This window comes from Enhydra lutris, unplaced genomic scaffold, assembly GCF_002288905.1.
Source record: "Enhydra lutris kenyoni isolate GAN:26980312 unplaced genomic scaffold, ASM228890v2 scaffoldscaffold23, whole genome shotgun sequence".
Lineage (NCBI taxonomy): Eukaryota > Metazoa > Chordata > Mammalia > Carnivora > Mustelidae > Enhydra > Enhydra lutris.
In genome coordinates, this window is record NW_019154107.1 from 29,327,000 (window position 1) to 29,354,514 (window position 27,515).

General features: G+C 41.1%; 1 protein-coding gene across 1 annotated transcript in view; it reads left to right on the top strand.

Moving 5' to 3' along the window:
• Positions 1-11,449: 11,449 nt before the first annotated feature.
• The window catches only part of LOC111150427 (chloride voltage-gated channel 5), a 39,637-nt gene continuing 23,571 nt past the window's right edge, over positions 11,450-27,515 (top strand). Inside the window, exon 1 of the mRNA XM_022507882.1 lies at positions 11,450-11,591. Within this exon, the coding sequence (XP_022363590.1) occupies positions 11,450-11,591 (142 nt within the window). The remainder of the gene's footprint in view (positions 11,592-27,515) is intronic.

Genomic DNA, 27,515 nt, shown 5'->3' on the forward strand with positions numbered 1-27,515 from the left:
TTGGTTAAACTGATACTAAAAGCAAAAACAACATAAGCAGAAATAAACAAGTGGGACGACATCAAACTAAAAAGCTTCTGCATAGCAAAGGAAACCATCAACAAAATGAAAGACAGTTCATTGAGTGGGAGAAAATATTTGCAAATCATATCCACTAAGGGGCTAATATCCATCCAATAGAACTTATAAAACTCAATAATAAAAAATCCAACTAAAAATACACGGAAGTTCTGAATAGACATTTTTTTTAAAGACATACAGATGGTCAGCAGTGCATGAGAAGATGCTTAACATCACTAATCATCAGGGAAGTGCAGTCACTTCGCACCTTTTAGAATAGCTATTATTAAAAAGACTGAAAATAAGTGTTGGCCAGGATGTGGAGAAAAGGGAATCCGTGCACGTTTGTTGGTGGGGATGTAAATTGTTGCAGCCAGTATGGAAAACAGTATGGAGGCTCCTCAAAAACACCTTAATTTCAAAATATATGTGCACCCCCCATGTTTATTGCAACATTATTTGCAATAGCCAAGATATGAAAACAACCCAAGTGCTCACCAATGGATGAATAGATAAGGAATAAAACATAGACACACACTTACGCTCATACACGTGATGGACTGTTACATAGCTATAAAAAAGAATGAGATCTTGCTATTTCCAGTGACGTGGATGGACCTTGAGGACATTATGCTTAGTAAAATAAGTCAGAGAAAGACAAATGCCGTGTGATCTCTCTTATATGTGCAATCTAAAAAGAAGAAACTAAATGTATAGATACATACAATAGATTGGTAGCTTCCGGAAATGGGGGTGGGGGGTGGTAGGCATGGGTGAAATGTGTTTTTGTTTTTATTTTAAATAAATTGAATTTTTTAAAAGAATTTATTTATTCATTTGACAGAGATCACAAGTAGGCAGAGAGGCAGGCAGAGAGAGAGGAGGAAGCAGGCTCCCTGCCGAGCAGAGAGCCCGATGCGGGACTCGATCCCAGAATCCTGAGATCATGACCTGAGCCGAAGGCAGAGGCTTAACCCACTGAGCCACCCAGGCGCCCAATAAATTGAATTTTTAAAAAGATTATACATATACTAATATCCTTGCCTACTTACTCTTCTAGATGAATTTCACTATCAGTCTTTCGAGTTGTATAAAAGATGCCATGGGGACTTTAGATTAACATACAGATGTAGTACAATTCATATTAGCATCTGTTCATTCTTGCTGTATTCAGACTTTACATCTGACTGAGAGCATGATAGATCTTTTGGCTTATGTCTTCCTTTCCCCCCCCCATTTGACTTTTATAGATTGTAAAGTAATATTGTATTTTGAGTCTATGTCTCTATCACAAATAATAGTATTTTCTAGTTCTATGGTAGTACATAGGAATGCAGTTGTTTCTTGCTATTTACCTTACAATTTCTGAATTCATGTATTATCTTTAGTTATTTTACTTGATATTCTTAGAGTTATAGATATTTGTCATGTAATCTAAATATCAGGGTATCATATATTTATTCTTCCCTTTTTTCATTTTAAAGTTTTTCCTGTACTTTATTAAATATAATTGGCAACAAGAGGGAGACATCACTGCCTCCCCATATTAAAGACAATGCTATTTTGGGGCGCCTGGGTGGCTCAGTGGGTTAAGCCTCTGCCTTCGGCTCAGTTCATGATCTCAGGGTCCTGGGATTGAGCCCTGCATCAGGCTCTCTGCTCAGCAGGGAGACTGCTTCCTCCTTTCTCTCTCTGCCTGCTTGTGATCTCTCTCTCACTGTCAAATGAATAAATAAAATCTTTAAAAAAATGTTAAAAAAAAGACGACACTATTTTGCAGCTTGGTTTTGATTTAAATATTCTATATCATGTCAGTAAAAAAATCCTCCACTAGGAATATTTTAAAAATTTTAATCCAGAATAGATGTAAATTTAAATAAAAACCCATTCTTGACATCTGTTAAAATAATTATGGCTTTTATAAAGTATATTTACTTTTGGCTTTTATAAAGTATATTGATAGTATATATAAAGTATATTGATAGTTTCCCTTGTGATACCAGTCTTATGGTCTTGGAATAAATTCTCATTATTTATAGCATGCAGCTCTTGCAAATGTGATTCTGTATTCAGTTTGTTAAAGTTTATTTAGAAGTTTTACTGGTATACTCCAAAGTGAAAGTGATCTATAAATTTTGAGCATTGTCTTTGTCAGGCATGATAGACCCTTGTCCTTGAACCACATGGTGCTTCTCTAGCCATCTTGTTCATTTCTCTCTTGAAAGCTTTTATAACAGGGTGTTCTCACATGTGAAGAGTCTCTGAAATAAAACCATGATTTTTAAAAAGATTTTATTTATTTATTTGACAGAGATCACAAGTAGGCAGAGAGGCAGGCAGAGGGTGGGAGGCGGGGAGCAGGCTGCCTGCTGAGCAGAGAGCCCGATGCGGGACTGGATTTCATGACCCTGAGATCATGACCCAAGCCGAAGGCAGAGGCTTGACCCACTGAGCCACCCAGGTGCCCCCCAAACCATGATTGTTTTAATTTTAGTTTCTCTGACTTTTTAAAGCCCCCTTTTTCCTTTTCTTTAATAAATTATCTACTAATATATTTTTGCTGTTTATCTGTTGGGATCCAATTTTAATGGTTCGAAATATCTCTTTATATATCATGGCTATTACTCCTTTGCAAAAAAATTACGGAAAATTTTTCACTTGTTTCACTTTCACAGCAGTCAGAGTGGTCTCTTCTGACTGGCTTGTTCTCTTCCTCTGTCTCACAGGGCATGGGTGTGGCCCAGATACAGTTTTACCATTCAGTGTTCTGTCTCTTGTTCAGCAATTCTTAAAGAGTGGCCTGGCACTTCCTGAGACCCTTTTGAGGGGTCTGCAAGTTCAAATACTATTTTCATATTAAGATATTATTTGCCTTTTTCACTTTCATTTTTAAAGGATTTTATTTATTTGAGAGAGGGAGGGGAAGAGAGAGTGAACGAGCGCATGAGCGGGGGGGGGGTGGGGGAAGCAGAGGGAGAGGGAGAAGCAGATTCCCCATTGACTTGAGTAGGGAACCCCATGCGGGATTTGATGCCAGCCAGTACCCTGGGATCATGACCTGAGCCAAAGGCAGATGCCTAACCAACTGAGCCACCCAGGCGCCCCTTTCACTTTCATTTTATTGTGAATATACAGTGGAGTGTTTTAGAGGCTGAGTGATATGTGATGATGTGATTGCTGTGATGGTTAGTGGAATATGTGAAGCAGGATCCAGCTGTCCTCTATGAAAGCAGACATTAAAATCATTTTCAAAATGCCTCTCACTAATTTTGTTTTGGAAAATACAGGCTCCTCCTCCCCAAATGTTAATGTATAGTGATTGGAGGAGTATTATATTTAAATACATTAATAAATATTTATTTTTAACATTCCTGGGTTTTACTTTCTCATAAAGTAAATAGCTATAGCTAGAACCTGTACACATAAAAGCTCTTTAAGCTTCTCAGTAATTTTGAAGACTAGGGGCACCCGGGTAGCTCAGCCGGTTAAGCCTCTGCCTTCGGCTCAGGTTATGATCTTGGGGTCCTGGGATCGAGTCCTGCATTGGGCTCTCTGCTCATCAGGGAGCTTGCTTCTCCCTCTCCCTGCTGCTCCCCTGCTTGTGCTCTCTCGCTGTCTATGTCAAATAAATAAAATAAAATCTTAAAAATTTTTTTGAAGACTAAAGGGATCCTGAGACCAAAAACTTTGAGAGGGGTTGTTCTGGTACTGCCTGCTTGGAGTCCTGTCTTTGCTCATAACCCATACTTATCTGTGAGGATGACTACCAGGTGAAGACTACATTGTGAGGAGCAGCACTATTACTTCCTCCTGGGGTTTTTTACCTGCAATTTTGACAGAGAAGGTGCCTTGGGTTAAGGATTGGCCCAAACCTCTGAAATCAGTACCTCCTATGGCATCTTAGAGACTACACTGCAAGGTTTGCATTTCATTCCTGCTTCTTAAAATAAAGTAACTAAAAGTGGAATTGTACTGAGAACTAGATGGTTTACTGAGCTCTCTTTCTGTGTCTGGCACTTGGGAACAAAGATTTAAGTTACCCCGTCCTCAGGTAACTCAAAGTACAGAGGGTAGACAGATATTGATTTTCTCATGTGCATGTCAGTTTGTATCACTTTTAGTGTTATACTTAGGATTGTCTTAATTTTTTTTAAATGATATGATAGTATTCGTATCTTGGTACATTCTGTAATGACCCTCTCGAGCTTTTCTTCCTCTTGCGTTCTCTCTTTTCTGCTTTTGCAGCATCTGGCCTCTATTACTTACACAGAATGCCATGTGCAGGTTGACAGATATTTTTGTGGAGCAAAAATAAGAAATAGAAAAGTTTATTTACTTCTTTGGGCTTCTTAGCATGGGAATGTGTGGTACATTTTTATATTTTCACTGAAGGGGCCGTGTATCAGCCTACCCATTGGTTTATACATTTGTTTTTACCAAATGGGCTAGTTGAGATGGAATTGTTAATTTATTTGAACCAACAGATGTCAGTGTCAGTAGTAAAACAAAATGTCAGGGGTGCTTGGGTGGCTCTGATGGTTAAGTGTCTGACTTGGGCTTGGGTCATAATCTCCAGGACCTGCAGTCGAGTCAAGCATCTGACTCCCAGCTCAATGGGAAGTCTGCTTCTCCCTCTCCCTCTGCCTCTCTCCCTGCTTGTGCTCTCTCTGTCTCTGTCTCTGTCTCTGTTTCTCTCTCAAATGAATAAATAAATAAAATCTTAAGAACAATAAATAAAACAAGATGTTAGGAAGGTATACCATACACTAGCACCCTCCTCTGCCAGGCGTACCTGGCTCTTTCAGTACAGCCTTTGGGAAAATGCACCCCCCGCCGCCTTCTGAAATCACCATTTTTTAAAAAAAGATTTATTTATTTATTTGACACACACACACACACACACACACATCACAAGTAAGCAGAGAGGCAGGTAGAGAGAGGGGGAATCAGGCTCCCAGCCGAGCAGAGAACCCGACACGGGGCTCGATCCCAGGACCCTGGGACCCTGACCCCAGCCGAAGGCAGAGGCTTAACCCACTGAGCCACCCAGGCGGCCCCCAAATCACCCACATTTAAACAGGAGGTAGAAAACTGCCTTCCTATAGCCCTTTACTCCTCTCTCTTCCAGCCCACTGCTGCTGCACTTACCTCTTAAAAATCATGTTGTTGTTGTTGTTTTTAAATCATGTTCTTCCTCAGAAACCACAGTGATTCCATTGGCTTCCCAGGTCCTTCACGATCTAGCTCCATCCTTTTGCTTACAAACACCCTGTAGTCAAGCACAAATGCCAGTCTCCTTCTCAAGCCTTTGGCCATCCCCCCCCCCCCCCCCCCCCGGTCTGGAATACCTTCTCTCCTCTAGGAAGCCTTCTCTGGCTTACAGTGTCTTCTCTGTTTTCTGAATGCCAGTTGCACTTTTATTCTAACAGTTTAGCACTTAGGTGTTGTGTAATCACATTATATGAAAGTTCTTTCCCCAACTAGATCATAAATTCCTTGAGAGTAGTGACAAGGTAACAAATATTTTTTTGTATCCTCAGTTCCCTACCATTGTGTGCAAGGAATAGATACATTGAGTGTCAACCATATAAATATGTTGATTGACTGTTAACTCTTCTTCCCCAACTGGAATCCTCCTCAGTAAGCATTTATTGAACACCTACCCTGGAACAACACTAGAGTTGCTGGGACAACGGAAATGAAAAGGACATGTGGTAGTCACAAGACTTAAGTGGAAGAGATTATGCAATCAACAGATATCTGAACAAAGGAGGTGTTGAGGGAAAAGCTTGTTTGAGCTTGCTCTAGGTGGACTGAATGGGATTTCATCAGGCTGAAAAGAGGATGGGGGCCTGGATGGAATTGTAGATAGGGTCTGAGCAAAGGCACGGAGGTGTAAAAGTAGGTGGCTTATAAGGAGTAGAATAAATTTGTGGCAGAGGATAAGTCTAGCCGAGTAGATGGGATCTAGATTAGGGCCCTGAACGCCATGCAAAGAAATTTAAACTTGACCCTATAGGCACTGGGGAGCCAGCTTATGATTTAAGCAAGAAAGTGACAGAAGGCACTAATGCCTTTAAGCTGAGAAAGTCAGCTGTGTAACACAGATAGCAACCAAACATTTTCTGGATTGCCCTCCTCCCTGGTCCTCTGTTATGTGACAAGCCCTATATGTATGTAAACCGCTAGTTGGGATAACATATCAAATCCCCATACTTTGTTCCTCTCCTACCCTAAATTCTGGCTGATTTCAGGTTTGTGGCCATGTAGAAGTTTGATTTATTCTAGATGTGCTATTCTCTGGACTGACATGTCATAGTGAAGCCGCAGACTGTCATGGAAAGAGCTCTGGGCTTGGAGTTTTAACTGCGTATGGGTTCAAACCTCACATGTAAGGAACTTCATTTCCTCATTATTCTGCTGCTTTAACTTTTTCTCTTGAACTTTTTTATATCTGCAGAGTAAAACCAACAGTTGTACCGAAATGGATTATCCATAGGCAAATGTCAGTCTTGCGTTTTACCAATTGTGTTTATTTCCTTTGTCGGACTCTTGTTTATAGGATCTGTTTTGCTCTATTTACTTGCTACTTCTAATTTTCTTTTGTTGACCCCTTATTCCTGTGTATTTATTAAGGAAGCACTTTATAACCTAAACAGTGAACCAGATAGCTGCTCCAGGAAATGTTTAGAATGAGGCAGCTCAATTTAGCTGGATTGTTCTGTGTCAGTGGGTTACAGGAAAGAGTTCGTAAGGTCCCCATGGGGAAACTGAAAAGTTTTCCAGCTTCTCCTTTGTGAGCCCTCATCCTGTAGTGTCATTATTTTGTTTTAATGAATTCTCAGAACAATAGGTACACACATCTGAAAATATGACCACAGGACATATTCCAAAGCCAGACATAAATTATTTTTGGACTCCCCATACTTTTTCTTCTCATGATTTGTGTGGCTAACGTAAAGTTGCTGGCACTGTGTATTTTACCTCATTTCCTGAATGAAACATGCAACCAGTGGAGAGAGAGGAAAAGGATTCTGCATTATTTTGCAAATTTTCTTTTTTTCTTATTCAGTGCTAGTCACTGTATGGGATTCATGGGCATTTAGTAAATATAAACGGAAAGAAAACCTCTCGAGTTGTGCTACCCTTTTAACCTGAGTTCCTCTCATCAGCTAAAATGATGTTTGTTTTTAGCAAAGATTTCTAGAAACCCAGAATACCTACTCTTGAGATAAAGTGCTTTTTGTAGGTTTGTTGAAGGTGGTAAATCCAGAGTTAGACAAATATTAACTATAAATATTGACTCTGATGCCAGCTGCATTTAAAAAGGAAAGATGATGTGGAGGGTGAGGGCAGGGAACATGTCTTTGTTTGGATTTTATGGGTTGTGTTTTAGGTGATGTTATTTCTGGTGTATTTTTAATTTTCATCCTGTTGAGTTTGAGGTAGCGGAGTTCTTGGGAATTCAGGACCAGAGCTCGAGGTGGAGATGAGAGCTAGGGATAGCAGGTTTCTTTAGAGGATCCACTGAAATAAATCAGATTAAGGTGGAGAAGGATCTGTGATCTCAGTTAGATCCAGAAAAAAGTAAAGAGGCCCTTTCTTTTTCTTTTTTTTTTTTTTAAAGATTTTATTTACTTATTTGTCAGAGATAGAGAAAGAGAGAGAACACAAGCTAGGGGAGCAGCAGGCAGAAGGAGAAGCAGGCTCCCTGTCAGCAAGGAGCCTGATGTGATACTTGATCCCCGGACCCTGGGATCATGACCTGAGCCAAGGGCTGACGCTTAGCCAACTGAGCCACCCAGGCGCCCCTTGCCCCCTGCCCCCTTTTTTCTTAAATAAAAAGTAAAAACACTTCTTCCTGTATGGCACGAGGGAAGACAGAGAAATTCAGGATTTTCCCATGTTGTTAGTAATAGGGAAAAAATGCTAAGGGTCCTGCGGTAGGTCAGTTTCCCTAGAAGCAGCAACTGAGACTGGGCATTCTGTGTATGCACAGTTTGTTGTGGGAGGTGCTCAGAGAAGGGGAGTGGAGGGAGCAGTAGAGCAGGGGAAAGAGTCCTGTGAGAGTGAAGGATTGGCATGCAGCTGGGAAGGAACCCAGCTAAGGCCATGGAGCATAGATTCTTAGTATCCTAGGACCCACTTGATCCACAAAGCAAGGTTAGAGTTCTTGTAGCTGAGGAAATGATTTTCCTTTTTTTGTTTTAAAGATTTTATTTATTTAGTTATTTGACAGAGAGAGACAGTGAGAGAGGGAACACAAGCAAGGGGAGTGGGAGAGGGAGAAGCAGGCTTCCTGCAGAGGAGGGAGCCCGATGTGGGGCTCAGTCCCAGGAACATGGGACTGTGACCTGAGCTGAGGGCAGATGCTTAATGACTGAGCCACCCAGGCACCCCAGGAAATGGTTTTCTGATCAGTAATTTTGTACATTATTCATACCTTTGGATACATGGCGCTACCTTCCCTACCTGACCATACGTCCCACATAAGCATGGTAATGTTCCTGGGGAACTTCTTATTCATGTCTGTACAGAGTTCAAGCTATTTGTGCATATTAAGGGAGGGTGCTGGGAATGCATTTCTTTTCTTTATATTTGTCCTTATCCATAAGTGAATGGCAGATTTCCCTTGGGATATCTGTTCTCTTGGTTTCGACTATCACCTTGATGTTGATGACTCTCAGATCTTTGTCTCTCAATCTTCATCTCATCTGGCTTACCCAGCTTCATTTTTGTCCCACTGTCCTGCAATGGTTTGTACATAACAGGTGGTTCATAAATGTCACTCATACTTCAGTCAGGCTGGTCTCTATTAGAAGCGAGTTCTTATGAAATTGAACGCATGATTTAGAGCTTGACTTTTCATGAAATATTAACTGGGCAAATACTTAGCCTCTCTGTGCTCCGTGAGTTTCCTCATCTGCACTAGGAGTGATAATGCTACAGCATGGAAACATTGGAAAAGTTAAATGAAAGAGTTCAGTTTAAGCATATAGCCCAGTGCCTAAAAATTGATAAGTACCTGGTAAATATTGGTTATTTATCCTTTATGCTCAGTGTTTAAAATATTTATCTATTATTCCAATTTTCCAGCCCTTTTGCTTAATTTATCCCATCTAATTTTTCCACATTCATCATATATAATTCTGATAACCTAAAAAAAGTAAGAAGTTTCTTAAAAGAATTGGAATACTTCAAAAGGAATATTATTTGCCAAACCCAAAAGAATTCTGCTGACTATGATTTTGGATCAATATTTCATTAAAAAAAGGGGGGGCAGGATTAGGTGAAATAAAGTTGACTATAATGCTATTTTAAAAAATCAATATATTAAGATTTTTAAAAAAATATTTTATTTATTTATTTGACAGAGAGAGAGTGAGAAAAGTAACATAAGCAGCGGCGGTGGGAGAGGGAGAAGCAGGCTTCCCACTGAGCAGGAAGCCCAATGTGGGTCTTGATCTCAGGACCCTGGGATCATGACCTGAGCCGAAGGCAGATGCTTAATGACTGAGTCACCCAGGTCCCCCAATATACTAAGATTTTTCTGAGTAATATTTATAATGGAAAGATTCACACTTGGGATATAGGAAATGTTTCATCTTTAATATTAAATTCTTGAACACAGAAAAACATTAAACAGCATAGCATGCCTCTTTCCCCCAGTATTTCTGAGCATCTGCATTGTGTTAGGAGCTCTGGGAGAGTCAGAGCCATGAGATAATATTTCTCTACTCCTAAATGGCCCACACATTTCTTAGTACTGATGTGTAGGTTTTATTTCAGTTGATTACTTATGAACTCCCAGGAGTTTTGTACACATGTCCTCATTTGGTTTGCCCATTTGCATGGTTCTCAAAAAATGGCCGTCAACTACATGGTAAGGGTAGAGGCACACTACATCTGAATGGTAACTGAATATACTAAGTAGTTTGCATGTCTCTATTGTCCAAGTAAGAGCATGAAAGATGACCTAAGAATAAGTGGTAACCCTGAATAGACGTTTTCCCAAAGAAGACATACAGGTGGCCAACAGACGCATGAAGGTGCTCCGCATCACTCATCATCAGGGAAATGCAGAGCAGAACCACAGTGAGATACCACCTCACCCCACTCACAATGGCTAGTATCAAAAAGATGAGAAATAACAAGTGTGGATGAGGATGTAGAGAGAAGAGCACCCTTGCGCACTGTTGGGAGTATAAATCGGTGCAACCACTGTGGAAAACAGTATAGGGGTTCCTTAATTAAACATAGGAATAACATATGATCCAGTAATTCCACTACTGGGTATTTACTTAAAGAAAGTTTAAAAGCACCAATTTGAGAAAGATATGTGTAGCTCTGTGTTTACTGCAGTATTATTTACAGTAGCTATGATGTGGAAGCAACCCAAGTGTGTCTATCGATAGATGAATGGCTAAAGAAGATGTGGTATATATACACGATGGAGCGTTACTCAGACCTAGAGGGTGTTCTGCCAAGTGAAATAAGTCTGACACAGAAAGACAAATACCATATTATTTGTCTTTTATGTGGAATCTAAAAAACAAAAATGAACAAAGAAACAGACTCAAATCCAGAGAACAGGTGGTTGCCAGAGGGGAAGTGGGTGGGGGATGGGCAAAATTGGTAGAGGGGATTAAGAGGTACCAGCTTTCATTTATAAAATAAATAAGTCACAGAGATAGAAAGTACAGCATAGGTAATATAGTCAGTAATATTGTAATAACATTACATGGTGACAGATGGTGACTACACTTACTATGGTGAGCACTGAGTAATGTATAGAACTGTTGAATCGTTGTGTTGCACACCTGAAACTAGTATAACGTATGTCAACTATACTTCAATGATAAAAAATAGAGTTGGTAGTAACCCAAAAGGGGAAAACTACCCAAATGTCCATCAACCGATGAACGGATAAACAAAATGTGGTCTAGCCGTACAATGGGTACTATTCAGTCTGAAAATGGAATGAAGTACTGGTACGTGCCAGAACATGGATGAGCCTTGAGAACGTTATGAAAAGTGAAAGAAGCCAGACATGGGTCACAGATTGTATGATGAAATTTATATGAAATATCTGGAATTGGCATATCATGGAGGTGGAGAATAGCAGTTATAAGGGGGTGGGGGTGGGAGGGAGTTATGTTTACTGGGTACAGAGTTTCTGTTTGGGATGATGAAAAATTCCTGGAAATGGAGAGCGATGATAATTGCAAAACATTGTAAAGGAGCTTAATGCTACTGAATTGTCTAGTTTAGAATGGTTGAAATGGTAAATTTTATGTGTATTTACCACATTTAAAAAAAGAAGGATAAGTGGTAAGGGGCTTGAAGGTCATTGTAATAAGCCTCCTGTTTTTCTTTCTGTGCAGGAGCCATGGATAACAGAGGCTTTCAGCAGGGGAGTTTCAATAGCTTCCGGAGCAGCTCCAGTGATGAAGACTTGATGGACATTCCAGGGACAGCTATGGATTTTTCCATGAGAGATGATGTTCCTCCCTTAGATGGAGAAATAGAAGGTATTATTACTGTTGATGACAATTTATCTTTTTAAAACTTATTTTTAATGTACACACAGTAAAATTCATTTTTTTTCTGGTGCAATCACAGTTTTAACACCTGCAGAGACTTTTGTAACCTCCACCACTGACAGGTTACAGAACAGTTCCATCCACACCCCAGAGAGCTCCCTCTTGCTGTCCCTTTGCAGCCAGACCTCCTCCACCCCCAACCCCTGGTAGCCACTGATCTATTCTCTGTCCCTGTATTTTTTTCTTTGCTGGAATGTCAGATGCATGGAGTCACATAGTATGTTGCCTTTGAGACTGACTCAGCCCATTGCCTTGGAGATTGATTCAGGTCGTTCATCCTCTTTTTTTTCTTGCTTAGTAGAGCCTGATGTGGGATCACGGGGTCATGTGGGAACTGTATGTTGAACTTCCTAAGAAACTGCCAGACTGTTTTCCAGAGTGGCTGTACCGTTTTATGTCTGAACTAGCTATGAATGAGAGTTCTACTTGTTCCCCATCTGCAACAGCTCTGGGTATTTTTTGTAATTTTTATTTTAGCCATTCTAATAGGTGTGTAGTGTTATCTCATCATGGTTTTAATTTAATTTCCCTAATGCCTTATGATGTTGAACATCATTTCATGTGTTTATTTGGCAACCTTATCCTCTTGGATGAAGTGTCTGTTCAAATCCTCTCCCTTTTTTATAATTGGATTTTTATTATCTGGAATACATTTATTTTTTAGAAGTTTTTTTTTTTTTTTGAGAGAGATAGCGCATGCACAAGAGAGCATGAGGTGGGGAGAGAGAGAAGCAGACTCCCTGCTGAGCAGGGAGCCTGATGCAGGGCCTGATCCTGGGCCTGAGCTGAAGGCAGACACTTAACTGACTGAGCCACCCAGGCGCCCCTGGAATACATTTATAGAAGGAGAATTCTCTCCATCTATTATTTGGTTATCCAGTAACATCATTCTTTTCAATAACTGCATGTAAGTTCATGGTGTAGCTGTACCGTAGTTTATTTAACCAAGTTTCTGTTGATACACATTTCGCTTTCCAGTCTTGCTATTACAAACAGTGCTGCAGTGAATAACCTTGCATGTGTGTGAGTGTGTTTATCTTTTAAGTATATTAGAACATTTCTGTTGCATGACTATATGAGTGCTTATTTCCCTCACATCCTTGCTGGTGCTGAATACTAGAATTTTTTCATCTTTACGCTATGATAGGCAAAATAAATCAGCAAATTTTTATCATTATTTTAATTTTCACTTTTTTTAGATTAATGAGGTTGAGCACATTTTCATATGTTTACTAGCCATTTAAATTTCTTTTTCTGGAAGTTTCCTGTTTATATGGTGTGCCTGTTTTCTGATGGGCACATCTTTTCTAGGAGACTTTCATATATTCTTAATGTTTTATCTAATGCAGGTGGAGTGTATTTTTTTTCCATTTCTTTTTGTCTCCTTTTAGAAAAATCTACAAATATTAAACACTTTTACATTGCCAGATTCATTACTCTTTTCTTTTCTGACTTCTGAGTTTCTTGTAGTTAGAAGGGACTTTAATATTAAATTTGTCCAATTACTTAAAACTATTTTCTGGTTCTTTAACTGATCAGGATTGCCATTTTCAACATAAAGTCAGAGGACAAGAAACTGTGTCAGAATTTATTATTTAGCAAATTTGTAGTGGAGGCATATGACACTGCAGAAACTTTGCTAGGTTCTGGGAAATAGCAAGGCTTTAAGGCACCCACCCTGCCTTCACGAAGTTGATTCTAGCTGGCTAAGCGAACATTAAGTACTTATGAGAACACCTAACTTTTATAGTTGTTTTCAGGATTAAATGAAATAATAACATAAAGTGGTTATAATTGTACCCAGCCTCGAGCTAATGCTCAATAAAATGTTAGCTCTCATTATTGTTATTTATTTCTGTTATAACCGTATAATGTAAATGTTGTAACTCTTGTAAGGACTCAGCAGAGGAATGTGTGTGTCTAGGATTGGAGAAGATTTCACAGCAAAGGTGTGTTTGGAAAGGGCCTTGAAAGATAAGTTATTTGGTAGGAAGAAGGGCTTTCCAGGCAGAAAGCAAGCTTCTACAGAGATATCAACAGGCATAATATACAGAGGTATGAAAAGGTAGGCTATAAGCCCAGATAAATATATTGGGGCCTTGAGTGTCATGCTCAGAAGTTTGAGTCAACTTTATTGTCACTGTGAGGACAAACTCCTTCACCGATTCATTTGACAAATACTTTTTGAATATCTGCTATGAGGTAGGCACTGTCCTAGGCAATGCAGATACAGTGGTAGGATTAACATAGGTAAGATCCAGGTTGATCTGAAATTTAGATATAGTTGTGTAAATGAGTAAAACTACTTAGTTATTTACCCATTATAGTAAGTACCAAGATGGAAATAAAATGAATGACAGTAGACGATAACTGAGGAATAATTCTTTAGAAAGATTAGAGAGTTCGAAAGGTCAGGGAAGGCCTCTCTGAGGAGGTGACCAACTTGGGAAGAACATACTAGTATGCAAACCACAGGTTCAGAAGGATAAGAAGAAATTGTCTAGTAAAGGTGTCTCAAGACAGGAACAGTAGAAGAGAGACCCTGAATTTAAAGTTCCTCACAGAAAGGCACTCATGGTTTGGTATTTAATGGTTTTTCCTGTTGGCCATCTTCTGTGAAAGGCATGTGTGTTTGTGTATCCGGTCCACTTACGTGTAGTTATAACTCTCGCACATAGTTACAGCAGTCCAGGCTCTAGTGAAACAGTCAGTTAGGGTTTCCCCTGAGCTTAATCTGGACACCTCCAGGAAGCCTTCTGGCTAATCCAGAGTGGTTTAGCTTAGTTCTCATCATTGCTTCTAATCGAAGATGCTAGCATATAGCATCCATATCACCAAAGTACTTGTTCTGTTCACAGCGCTCTCAGTAGGTGATGGAGGCAAGCGAGTCTCCATCTGTTATTCCCATTTAATAGACCCGAAAGCTGAGGCAGATGAGATTGGCATTGCTTGTGATTGTAGAATGTGTTTTTACATGAGTAGTCCTTTGCCACTCTTCACTTGCCTTTACAGGAGAGTTCCTGCTTGTGGTTTACAAGGTCTGACCGTAAAATGGCGAAGCTTTTTACTGTGAGCCACATGCAGAAATTGTTCCATTTACCATACTCTGTAGTGATATGATTTTCTTGCTTTGCTTTTTAATTGTTCTTACTTTATTTAGTGTTTTCACCTGGGATTTCCTAATGTACACAACAAGAACAACAACAGGGAAAAAAGGTCATAAAGTCCTTGATGTCTCTGGTGCGGCTGTGCATAAAATACTACGTTTTGTACCAGGCACGATAGCACGTACTAAAAAGATTAGTTAAAAGGAGCTTGAAAAGCAGTAGAAGTGGTTCTTGTTTTCCAGATGGCTGGAGGGATTGATTTATGAGGAATGAATAAATAAATTCTGCGTGGCATGATTAAATGCATCTGTGGTAGTGTTCTAGTAGTCTGTAAATGAGAAGAAACATAAACATGGAGGTCTCACAGAAGGGGAGGGGGAAGGAGATAGAAAAAAAGGGGTGGGAGTTGGAGGCAAAAATTCAGAGCTGTACTTGTGGTCCATCATTCTCACTTGCCTGCCTCTGCAGGCTGGACCTCACAGTTGGCAATTCATTTATTCACCCATTCAGTTATTCAGTATTTCTGGAGCACCCACCCTCTCAGGAACCCTGTGAACACTGTGCTGCTTTTAGTAATGGTTATCTGTACCCTTGTTAACCTCACCTCCTTGTCTTTCCACCTCGCTTGCCTTCCTACTGCCCTCAAATTGTTGCGTGAGGAGACCTTCCTTGCAAGAGAGAGGCACACTGGTATGGGCACAGCAGCACGAGAGAGCCTGTTCTCTTCAGGCAACACGGAGCCTGCACATCTGGGGTCCGAGGCTCCTGGGGGCAGAGATGGTGACAGCTGGAGCAGGAGGGAAGATAGCAGGGGATAGGGCGGGAGATCTAGTTAGAAATCTGGATGAGGTCTAGGCGGTCTGGGCTTCTGGACCTTATCCTGTAATCAAGAAGTCGTCAAATGATTTAAAAGCAGAAGAATGATATGATCAGACGGGGTTTTCGGGAATTTCTGGCAGTGTGGAGGATGGAAGAGTGGGTTGAAGACTGGAAGACCAGTTAAACTGTTACTTAAAAAAAAAAAAAAATCTAGGTAAAAGATCAAATGGCCTGAATCAAGTCAACAGGAACGGAGAGGAAGGAACAGTAACTTCTGGAGAAATTTCAAAAGGGGGATTGATAGGACTCATTTGATATGGGGAATACACTGGAAGAGCCACAGATAACTTCAAAGCCCAGGCAGAGAGTGAGAGCTGGCCGAGTCCCGCATGTGTGGGAGAACGTGCCCAGACCACCCCAGCAGGCCTCAGCATGACCTCCCAGTGTCCCAGGGAGGGAAAGATACCTTTGAAAATGAAACACATGACAGTCTGTGAGATCCACCAAGGAATCTGTGAGACAGTTGTGTTTGTTCTGCTGTGCTGCAAGGAAGGATTATAGTATTCCTCCAGAGAGAAAGGGAAAACATCTTGGGCCCTAGCTCATGGGCTCCTGTCAGCCCTCCAGTTGACTCAAGCGATTGTGTAGATGGCACAAACTTTTTTTTTTGTCCTTATTATGACATAGAAAGGGAATTCAGAATCCATCACCCTCATCATACTCAAACTTCCCCTAAATACTTAGCCTGGGAGGATGGCGATTATTACTGCTGCTTTTTGAGCTTGGAAAAAAAATGGCTTGTTGGGTCCATAAAACATAGCAGTTCTCTATGCTGAACCCTCAAAATGAGGCTTATTAATGATGGCCACAGGCTCTTAAGGGCTTCCTTCAGGTTACTTGATAGGAGAATAATACCTGGTCAGATATTAGAATTCGTGCCTTCTTATTTCTTCCCACTTATTTATTTACATTTTTGTTTTGTTTCAAAAACATGCATTATTCATATGTATTTAGTTTTTACCTGATGTCCCATCCAGGATACCACATGACATTTAGTCTTCATGTCGCCTGGGGCTCCTCTTGGCTGCCATGGTGTCTTAGACGTATTTGTTTTTTATGACCTTGACAGGTGTTTTTTTTTTCCTGTAGTTTTTAAACTTTATTACATACCTGTATTCTCCACCCCCCAGTTTTATTGAGAAATAATTGATGCACATCACTGTAGAAGTTTAAGGCTCACGGCAGGATGGTTTGATTTATGTATACTATGAAGTGATTCCTACAGTAGGTTTAGTTAACATCCATCATCGCCTATAGATAGAATCAAAAGGGAAAAAACCTTTCTGCTTGTGATGAGAACCCTTGGAATTTATTCTCTTAACAACTGTCCTATATATCATACAGCTGTGTTAACTGTCAGCTGTAGTCCTTCACGTTGTACATTCCATCCCTAGCACTTACTTATCTTGTAGCTGAAAGTTTGTACCTTTTTGACCACCTTTCTCCAATTCTCCACCCTCCCACCCCTTGCGTCTGGCAACCATAAATCTGATTTCTTTTTCTATGAGTTCATTTTTTTTTATTCCACATGTAAGTACAATCACACCGTATTTGTCTTTCTCTGTCTGACTTATTTCACTTAGGATAATGCCCCCCGTGTCTATCCATGCTGTCACAAATGGTAGGATTTCCTCATTTTTTTTAGATAGCTGAATAATATTCCATTGTATATATATATGCCACAGTTTCTTTATTCATTCATCATTGATGGACACTTAGGCTGTTGCCATGTCTTCGCTATTATAAATAATGTGGTGAACATGGGAGTTAGTGTTTTCATTTCCTTTGGTTATATTCCCACAAGTGGAATTACTAGATAGTAGGGTAGTTCTGTTTGTAATTTTTTGATGAGCTGCTATACTGTTTTTCACAGTGGCTGTACCAGTTTACAGTTTTGAGGATGACTGGTCAGGTATTTTGTAGAATGTCCCTCAGTCGGGATTTGTCTGATGTTTATCTCATGATTAGACTGGGGTTATGGATTTTAGGGAGGAAGAGTAGAAGTAAAATGCCTTTCTTATGACATTGACATTGTATCAAGGCTATATATTGTCCATACGACTTATGGCTGCTGATTTTAACCTTGGTCTTCTGGCTGAGGTAGTGTGTGTCATCTTTCCCTACTGTAAAGTTATTGGCTTTTCATCCTTTCCCTGATGTACTCGATGGAAGGAATTCAGTGCACGACCCACACTTAAGAACTAGGGAGTTATGCTCCACCTCCTTGAGGGTCAAGTATGTCCAGAAATTAATTGGAATTGTTCTGTATGGGACATTTGTCCCTTCTCTCCCATTTGTTTATTCAGCTACTTATTTATGTCAGTAGGGACTCATTTGTTTAAACTTGGGGTTATAATCCATTTCTACTTTATATTGTTCAGAGTTTTCCAGCTTTGGCCATTTAGAGCTCTTTCAGTTTTCTGTTTCCCTTTGAAGCAGCCCTGTCACTGTGGGGTTTTCTTGAGCACTTACTTACTTTTTGGCACTGTAATATGCCATTTCTCCAAGGAGCCCTGGTTCCTGTTAGTAGAGAATGATAAGAGAAACGAAGATACGGGCAGTAGGTGTGCTCATTTCTACTGGGGCATTATTGCTTTAGGTGCTGTCAGCCACTCATTAAAAAATGTGTGTGTGTGTGTGTGTGTGTGTGTGTGTACTGACCCATGTCTACGTATACATCTATAAGTAGATATATTATCTACACGTGACCATCCGTGTCTACGTTAAGCTAAACATGAGATCATGTGTCTCTAATTCTGCTCCATCAACACATGGATCATTCTAGCCTCCTCCCCTGGCATGTTTGTAACCTCCCATTCCAGGTAATGAGAAATTTGGCTTCCACCATCCATTATTTAACTGTTCTCTTACAGTGTACATGTATGGTGCTTTTTAAAAATTCTTTTTCTTAAAAGATATTTTTATTTATTTGAGAGAAAGAGGACACAGTGAGAGAGAGAAAGCACAGAAGCTGGGGGAGCAGCAGAGGGAGAGGGAGAAGCAGGCTCCCCGCTGAGCAAGGAGCCCGATACGGGGCTCAATCCCAGGACCCTGATATCATGACCTGCACCAAAGGCAGACGCTTAGCCGACTGAGCCACCCAGGCGCCCCTGTAGTGTTCTTGTTTTTGTGTCACCTCTTGATTTTGAGTTTCCTTTAAGAGCAGCTTGTTGAGAAAGATTCTGTGGCTCTGTTCTTTCAGCTTTAATACATTGTCATTACACTGGAGCCCTATTGGCATTGTGGTAAGGTATGTGGGAGCAGGCCATTTTATAATTTTCTCTTAAATCTCAGTGTCTGTTGGGTCTGTGTCTTCTGGCTGTGACCTCCACACAGTTTCATCCAGTGGTACAGTTTTTGTTCTCCCTGCCCCATACTTCTGATCACGGCATTCCCAATCCATTTCCTGGAAGCCCAGGCCCCCCTTGACTATTTCCTTTGGTTGAGAAGAGAAGGCTGGCGGGAGGGGGTGGTGGTGTGTGTGTGTGTGTGTGTGTGTGTGTGTGTGTGTGTGTGTCTGCTGAAGTGAGAGGAATGCCCTTCCCCCAGCTAGGAGAGGGCTAAGGCAAAATGCCCTTCCCCCAGCTAGGAGAGGGCTAAGGCAAAGTATTTCCCCCTGGAGCATAGGGCCTTTGGTATAGAGAAAGCTCTGGGGAATTTCACAATGATTACTCTTCCCCTCCCCGCATCAGAGCCAGGAGGGGATCTTTCCTTATCTTCCCTGTGAGAACTTGGTAGGGTTCCTGGTGGTAGATCCCACAGGTGTGCAAGCCTCAGAAGTTTCTCACCATCGCGTAAGTCTGCCCTCAGCCTTCGGCAGTTGGGCAGCAGCGCCCTTCTTGTCCCCGCAGCAGTTTCTGGGTCCGTTGGTCTCTACTTCAGGTGAGCAGATCTCTTCATCTCTTTTTGGTTAAACCCGGCTCTGCAGATTTGGGCGTTGTAGTATCAACCTTCCTTCTCAGGCAGGTCTGTGAAAAGTTCCAGATTTTTCAGTTTGTCTAGCTTTTTCTTGTTGGGATGGGAGTGACAACTTCTAAGCTCTTCACTTGCTGGAGCTGAATCTGGAAGCTCCCCGTGTGTTTTGCAGTCAGTGGAACCACTTTGGTCCCCTCTTGAAGGAAAAGAAAATATCTGTGGAGGCCCTTTGGCAGTACTATAAATCCAGAGTGGATTCTTTTTAACCTTACCTTGTTCCAGTGTACAGCATGGGGGAAAGGTTGCTGTAACATTTTAGGAGCGTATGCTCGATGTTTCTGGGGTCTGTGGTTAGCAGCTACTGCACAGATCCTGTAGCCATATTGGTAGAGCTCTAGTTAGCCATATGCCAGAAGTCTTGGGTCCCAGGTTGTCGTATACTTCACTCATGAGCTGTCTTACTTTTCTTTTCTAAGGATCAGTAGTGCCATTTCATGATCCTACCAGAAGAGTGTTCTCAGGTAACTATGCAATCAAGATACCATTTGGAATTCTTCAAAGCTTAAGGTCTTCTCAAGTCATGCAGCACAATGTATGAGTGATCAAAAAAAAATCATTGCTGAAATGATAGAATATCAGAGTTGGAAGGGGCCTTAAAAATCGTGTCTGCAAATCCTTCCTCCTTTTATAGACAGAGAACCTGAAAACCACAGAGATTAAGGCAATTGCCCAAGGTGATAAAACTAGTGATTTGTGGAGCTAGGGTTAGAATCTGTACCTTTTCACTGCTGGACAAGAGAGCCAACAGCAAAGCCTTTCTTTCCCTTGCCTTTCATTTAAAAGCTTCTTCAGCCACCTTCCTGTTAGTGCTTTCCTCCTGGTGTTCTCCAAACGCTGTCACCTGCTTTGTTTCTAAACACCCCAGTGGTCTGCCTCTCAGAATGCAAGCCTGCCCTGTGAAATGTCCTGTCTCTGCTCTTCTAGCTGTGCTATCATTTTTTTGGTCATTATTTTTCTTTTCGGAACCACCACATAACACAAAGATACACCTCACTATTAAAGATTCAAACAGTGCACATGTATATAAAATGTGAAAGGTGCCCTGTACTTGCCACTCCAAAGGTAACCCATCAAAATAATTCAATGTGACTCTTTGAGTTCTTTTTCTCTCCAGTCAACACATAGGCACACACGCTGTTTAAAACATTCTTATTATTTTGTGACTTGCTTTTTTCACACAATGTGTTTGAGACATTTTTCTTTTTTAGTTCACGTCAGTCTCCTTCTTCCTCGTGCTGTTCCCCCGTTGCTGGACTCTTTCGTTGTTTCCAGTTTTTTGCCGCCACTACAGTGCTGCAGTGAATAATGTACACACATTGGTGTGGCCAGGTACATGTATTTCTTTAAGAGCAATCCTTAGATTTTATATCTATAACTCATTTTTTCTGTCCGTGACATCACACTGTTTCCATGAGTCCAAGAAGAATCTCCTAATTGGTGTTTCCTCTCCAAGTTTTTGCCCCTGCTAGAGAATAATTACTAATCTCTTGTCCCCAGCTTCTTTCTGGAGATTGATAGAACCCAATGCAGACTTAGGACAGAAGAAGTGGAGAACCGCTGCTTTGGAAACAATAATTACAAGTTATTACACAGGACTGTGCTAGCCAGGAGGTTTCCCAACCCTGGGGTACGTTATTCGTGTTTTAGGGCAGCGTCTCCCTACCCATGGCATTTCCCAGTCCTTTTGTCAATCCCATAAATGTGTAAGTTTGAGAAGGAAGGAATGAAGAGCAAGTAATGGAGCTGAGAGATGTTTTCTTTATGTGGACAACACCCTCAGCAACTTTGTCAAATCTAGCCCCTCTACTTCCAGTTCTCTATTGATTTTTGTGGCATTCTAGTCCAGTGGGAGCCTGCGGACACCAAGCCATAAATCCAAATGCCGTTTCTGCCAGCTTTGGTGGCTCTGGTAGTTCACACTCTGGGTCCAGTGGTAATGAAAGTGGGTTGGGTTGGGAACTTCCAGATTAGAGCAGATGCTGGGGATAAAAGTCACACCCCCATGCAAATGTCTACAACCCAGTGGGGCCAGAGCTCTACCCATTGGGAAACAGGGAGTCCAAAAGTGGTCTTAGAATCTGGATTCCTCTTTGTCTTCGGAGTCTTTTCCCTGTCTTTCTGCCATGCCTCATCTTCCCATGTACTTCTCAGAATCCTCAAACTTCACTTAGTAGATTTGTTGCTGTTTTTGCTGTCCCATTACCCGTGTCTCTCACCACCTTATTTTCAAATATGTATTTTTAAAAGATTTTATTTATTTATTTGTCAGAGAGAGTGTGTGCACAAGCAGGGGGAGAAGCAGGCTCCCCGCTGAGCAAGGAGCTCAGTGTGGGACTCGATCCCAGGACCCGGGGCTCATGACTTGAGCCAAAGGCAGACACTTAACTGACTGAGCCACCCAGGCGCCCCTCACCACACTTTATTTGGTCTAGCTTTCAGCAGAGTTGGGATAGAGAGCTTCCTCTTTGTTGTCCTTCCTGCTTAGGCAACTTCAAGTTTTAACCTGCTGTGAATGGAAACCAAAGCAGTCAGTCCTGAAATGAAACGTATGCAAACTAACAGGCACTGACCAGTCAGACCGGATGCCACACGTAGCACTAGGCAGTGTCCTGGGGCCTCCTCACGTTCCAGCTGCTGAATCATGGGAACATTCAGGAGCTTTCTAGGGGATGGTTGGCGGGGAGAAGCATCCTTGGGAAAAAGTAGTCATTTGCCTACAGGGCTGAAGGTATTTCAGTATTTAACAATCAGTATGGCTCTATAGATGGGTATCAATGGAAAGTCTCCTTGAATACGTGTCCCAGGGGCCAAACTAAGATAGTATATTAAATGTGACATGGCCCTGTGATACCCTCCAGGGCTTGGATGGGAGAGCTGCTCCACCAGCAGTTGCTTTTTAGCCCCTGGGTCTGGGTGAGTGGGAAAGCAAATTGGAAGTGAAATGGAGGCACACATTGATTGGCCTTAAAAGTATTGACTCATTATTGGGGCTTCAACTTTAATGCAGTCTCAAATCTGGGGATGAATGAAATGTGGAAGGGTTCATAACTTTCTGGGAGATCTCGAATGGATGAGCCAATAAAAGAAGGGAAGAGGCTGCAGGTGTGGAAGTGAGAAATGGCATACAGTAGGCTCTTACTACATACCGTTGAGTGAAGATAAAATTTAAATAACCACAGGATGAATATCTGCTGTCATACGCTAGGTAGAGTGTTGGATTTTTTGTAGGTGTCATTTCAGCCTTGCAAACATACCATATATCCCTGTAAAAATGGAAATACATTTTTAAAAAAGATTTTATTTATTTACTTGACAGATAGAGATCACAAGTAGGCAGAGAGGCAGGCAGAGAGAGAGAGAGGAGGAAGCAGGCTCCCCGCGGGGCAGAGAGCCTGATGTGGGGCTCTATCCCAGGACCCTGAGATCATGACCTGAGTCGAAGGCAGAGGCCTTAACCCACTGAGCCACCCAGGTGCCCCGGAAATACATTTTTAAAAATAGGACTTTTTTTGGGTCCTGTGATATATACCAAGGGCCCTGCCCCATTTCTCTTGAGTGTTTCTTTCTTCCTTACAGCTGCTGCCAGTGAGTGAGCCCTCTTGCAGCTGCAGTATCACCAAAGCAGTGTTTCAGGGTCTGTGCCCGAGATTTCTTTCTCTCCCCTTTCCCCTTGTGTTTTGGTTAGTGTTTAACTAGTTCATTTAATCAGTTACTCTTCAGCCCCCCAGGTAAATTTCTAGTGGCATATTGGCTAGGGATTGAAATAAACATGACTCTCAAATCAGAATTTCTTTTCTTGTATTTTACAAGGTTGTCTAGTTTCAAGCATCATGTGATTTGTAGAAAAAAACATTTTAGAAAGTAGTTTCCATAAAGGGAAACAAGCTAAATGCATTCATTTATATGCCTCCTCATTCAAGTAGTGTGTTTCTAAAGATCCATTGTTAAGTTTTTAGACCTAAGTGTAACGTTTACTGGGAAAGCTGTTTAAATGTTGACTTTTTTCTGACCGGTTTTCTGGACATTTTTTCCCAGACTCAAGCAGTGCAAATTACCCTTTAGGGAATTTTTAAAAATTATTCAAATTGAGATCTAATTGTACTTTACCTTGAATCATTTTCCTGTTAGAGTATTAAAATTGTTTTATGTGTAACTTAGAGCCCACCGTGCCTTCAAAACTTACTTGGATTAAGTTTTACCTTTTTTTGGTATAGAGGCAAATACAGACTTACTCAAGTACCTCAGTATGACACGTAGGGTCCTTGTTTAATTTTACTCTTCCTTCCTTGGCAGAAAATTTACACGCCAGAAGCGTAACTCTTAATACACTGTTTTTTGAAAAGCCCCTTTGCATTTTGTGACTTTCTTTGTACCCCAGGAGTTGGTCACGAATGGGATAATCTCTGCTGTCTTTCTTGAGAATTAAGTTTTATAAAGTTACCATTTCTTTCTAGTAAGTTAAAAAAAATGCTAAGGAAAGAAACCAGTTGGATGTGGCATATGACCCACAGTTTTAAGACGTTTGTCATCCAGTCAGGACATACAGGTATGTCCGTGAAAGAGTGGAAACAACTTAATCCCTCTCATTGATGAAACTGAAAATAGTTGTAATATCGTTATCATCATTATTATTATACACTTTCAAGTATTTTATTTGTCCTGTTCTAAAAATTATGATGGGTATTTAAAAATTCCAGGTCTACACTTGTGCCAAATGCCCATTAAGTGGCCTTCCTATGCTGAAAGTTTTAAAAATGAATATTACACTGTATGTTAACTGCACTGGAATTACAAAAGAACATTGTTATAGGAGCCACTGACATTTTAGAAATCAGAAGGTGATCTGATCACATCTGTGTTCCAGAAACATAACTCTGCTTGTTCCCATATGTTAACTGTATTATTGGTTTTTTATCACAGGCTGCATTACAAATTGGTAAGCATTTCTTTGTCTTATTTTCACAACAATATCAGTTAACCTGCGCCTGGCAGTCTGTATCATGAACATATGCTAGAGATCACAAATTTGGCAGAAAAGGGAATTGTAAATTAAATCTCATTTTAGTGCAAGGACTGCATCATAGCTACCAAGACCTAGTTTTCAAAGGAAGTAAATTTACATGGAATAATAAAGTCCCTCCCCTAGATACATTTGAAAAACACATGAACTTACATCAAAAATTATTATAACATGGTGCCAGTACTACAATTTAGTCACTGTATGTTGAAGAACTATGCATTTTATAAATACCAAAACATATAGTATCTTGAAGCGTAAAATCATCTAGTGAGATAACGTAAATCTTAGTGGGTGATGTTAAGTGAATTTCGCAGTTACCTTCAGAAACTGCAGGTAGCGTCCTATTTAATAAAGAATGACTTTGAAGGAGACTTACAAGTTTGGGCACGTTATTCTCTTTGAGTAAAATAGACACACTTTTCTAAAAGTACAGTTGTGTAACACAGTCACACTTGGGCCACAAATCGCTTTTGATTTTCAAGCTTTGCAGTTTATTGCCGCAGTACTATCAGTTGCCCCTTCATTTTCATTCTTCTCATTAATGCTAGTCGAGTTCGTCAAGAGACTGAGATGTTACGATTAATGACTGACGGGGCCCAAAGCACACAGGGTTCACCATGTCCCTCACAGACTTCATAAGGTTTTGTTGTACTAACATTGCAGGCTGCAGCGGGCCCTAAGAAGTGATGAAAGTGATCACAGCCTTTCAGAGCCCTACGTTTAGGTCTGATTATTGGAGCACACTGACTGGATTAATGTTTAACAGCAGCTGTCCTGCGGATTCACTGAGGGAGTTGAGAGATGGCTATTTCATTCTCCTTTACTCGACTGGCCTTTTTGCACAGTTAATTAAGACCCGCTGAAGAATAGCCTTAGGAATAGGGCCTGGGAAGGGAGAGCCTTTTAAATAATGCAGATGTAATAGTGCATTTATTTTCAAAGCCCAAGTAGCTAGTTTTACCCAGTTTGGATTAGTGGGATCAGATTTGATGTTGCTTTCTGGGTAGAGAACTAATACTAAGAAACGACTAATTTTCTTGACTGTAATCTGAGCTTTTAAGTTACTAGGCGCTGTTAAAGAGCTGAGCTTGTAGAGTAAGTTCACGCGCAGTTCCGTTTTCATAATTTTCTCTAGTTACGATATATACACAGAAAGAACATATGCATACAGTTTAAGGACTGATGATCATGTGGACACTCAGGTAAGTAGGGCTCAGATGGAGAAAAATTACCAGCATTCCAGAAGCCCCACGCTCCCCATGTGCTCCATTCAAAAGGCGACCCCCTCTCTCCTCTGGGTGGCTATCATCTTTACTTTTGTCATTTCCTTGCTTCTTTTTCTAATGTGTCAACTTATATTTGCACCCTAAAACGACATGATTTAGGTTTGCCTAGCTTCAAACTTAACACGAATAGGGTTGCGTTATGGGCCCCTGTGTCTGGCATCTTTCACTCAGCATTACATGTCTGAGATTTTCTCCTCGTTTTTGCTCGCCAGTGTGTTTTTTTAAAAAAGACTTTTCTGTATTTGCCCCTCTCCCTTTTTTACTTAGGATTCCTATAACTCTCTAAATGCTCTCAGATAGTCCTACTTTGCCTCCCTGGATTTTCTGCTAAATAAGGTCTAACGATTGAAACTCGCCTGGACCCCGGTTTTGTGAACTGACCCGGCTGCCCCCGTTTGACGGCCTTCGTTTAGATGAGACTACATCTTTAAGGCATCTGTGCTCCGTTAAAAACCTTCCTTTCTCCACGGCTGGTCCAAGGGTCTGGTCACGTGACTCCCCCAGTGACATCACATTCTGACCGCCGGGGAACACTGGTGGTGCTTTAGGTGGCATTTGTTCCTGCGAAAGGCAGGGAACGCAGCAAGTGCCCTTCTAAAGCAGTGCACCCCAGGGCTCCTTCTGTAAATGGCCAAATGCTGGCTGCCAAGGTTATTTCTTCCTTGAGGCAGAAAAAAAGAAAGCTGTGATCGCAGGTAAGCAGACTTGAGCCCAGCCCAGCACCGAAGTGTGACCCCAGGGAGAAGGGGGATCTGGAGAATCACAAGCAGTCTGTTTGTCGGCTTCTAATCACTGCCTGCTCTTTTCGGAGCCGCCTGACAATTTGCGTTGCTAACGGGAGACTGTCTGCGAGGCAGAATGATGCAGTGCTCATGTTACCTAGTGATGTAATAGGAGTCTTTCTTTCCTTTTGGGAAGCTGTTGCAGGGCTTCATGTTTGTCTTAATGTCCGTAGAGCTGGGGGCCTCCTGTGACATACAGTGTAACCTTAGATAGCTCTCGGGTGCTTTTAAAAATCAGTTGCACAAAATCCTCTCCTAAATTTCTCCTGAGAGGAGAGCGCTTGAGTCAGAGCAAATTCATTTGAAGCATTAACCTGCTTTCAAAAGTAAAATTCTGGTTGTTGGGTGTCCTGTGTGTTCATGTCAGCATTTGTCTTGAGAATTCAAACAGCTTGGTTTTCTTTTTTTCCTTTCTTTTTTTTTTTCTTTTTCTTTCTTTCTTTCTTTTTTTTTCTTTCTCACCATACTTCATTTTCTTTCTGCCCTCCTTTCCTAGTTGACTGTTTCCCTCCAAGCTCTCAGACACACCAGCATTAATCTTTATCAGTATGCCACTGACAGGATAGGAAATGCTGGGCTGGTGATTCAGCAACCAACCATTTCACAGTCAGGTAGGCTTGAAGATATGGAAAGGACTTTGGTTCGGAGTTTTAAGATTAACTGGTTCCCCACCTCCACTCCAGCCCCACCCGCCACCCTCAATAGGATCTGGATTCTGCAGAGCTTTTCTTTTTAAATGTGTGTGTTGCCGGTGAAAGGTACGCCACCCCCCATCCCAGGGAGGAATTTGGAAGACGGACAGT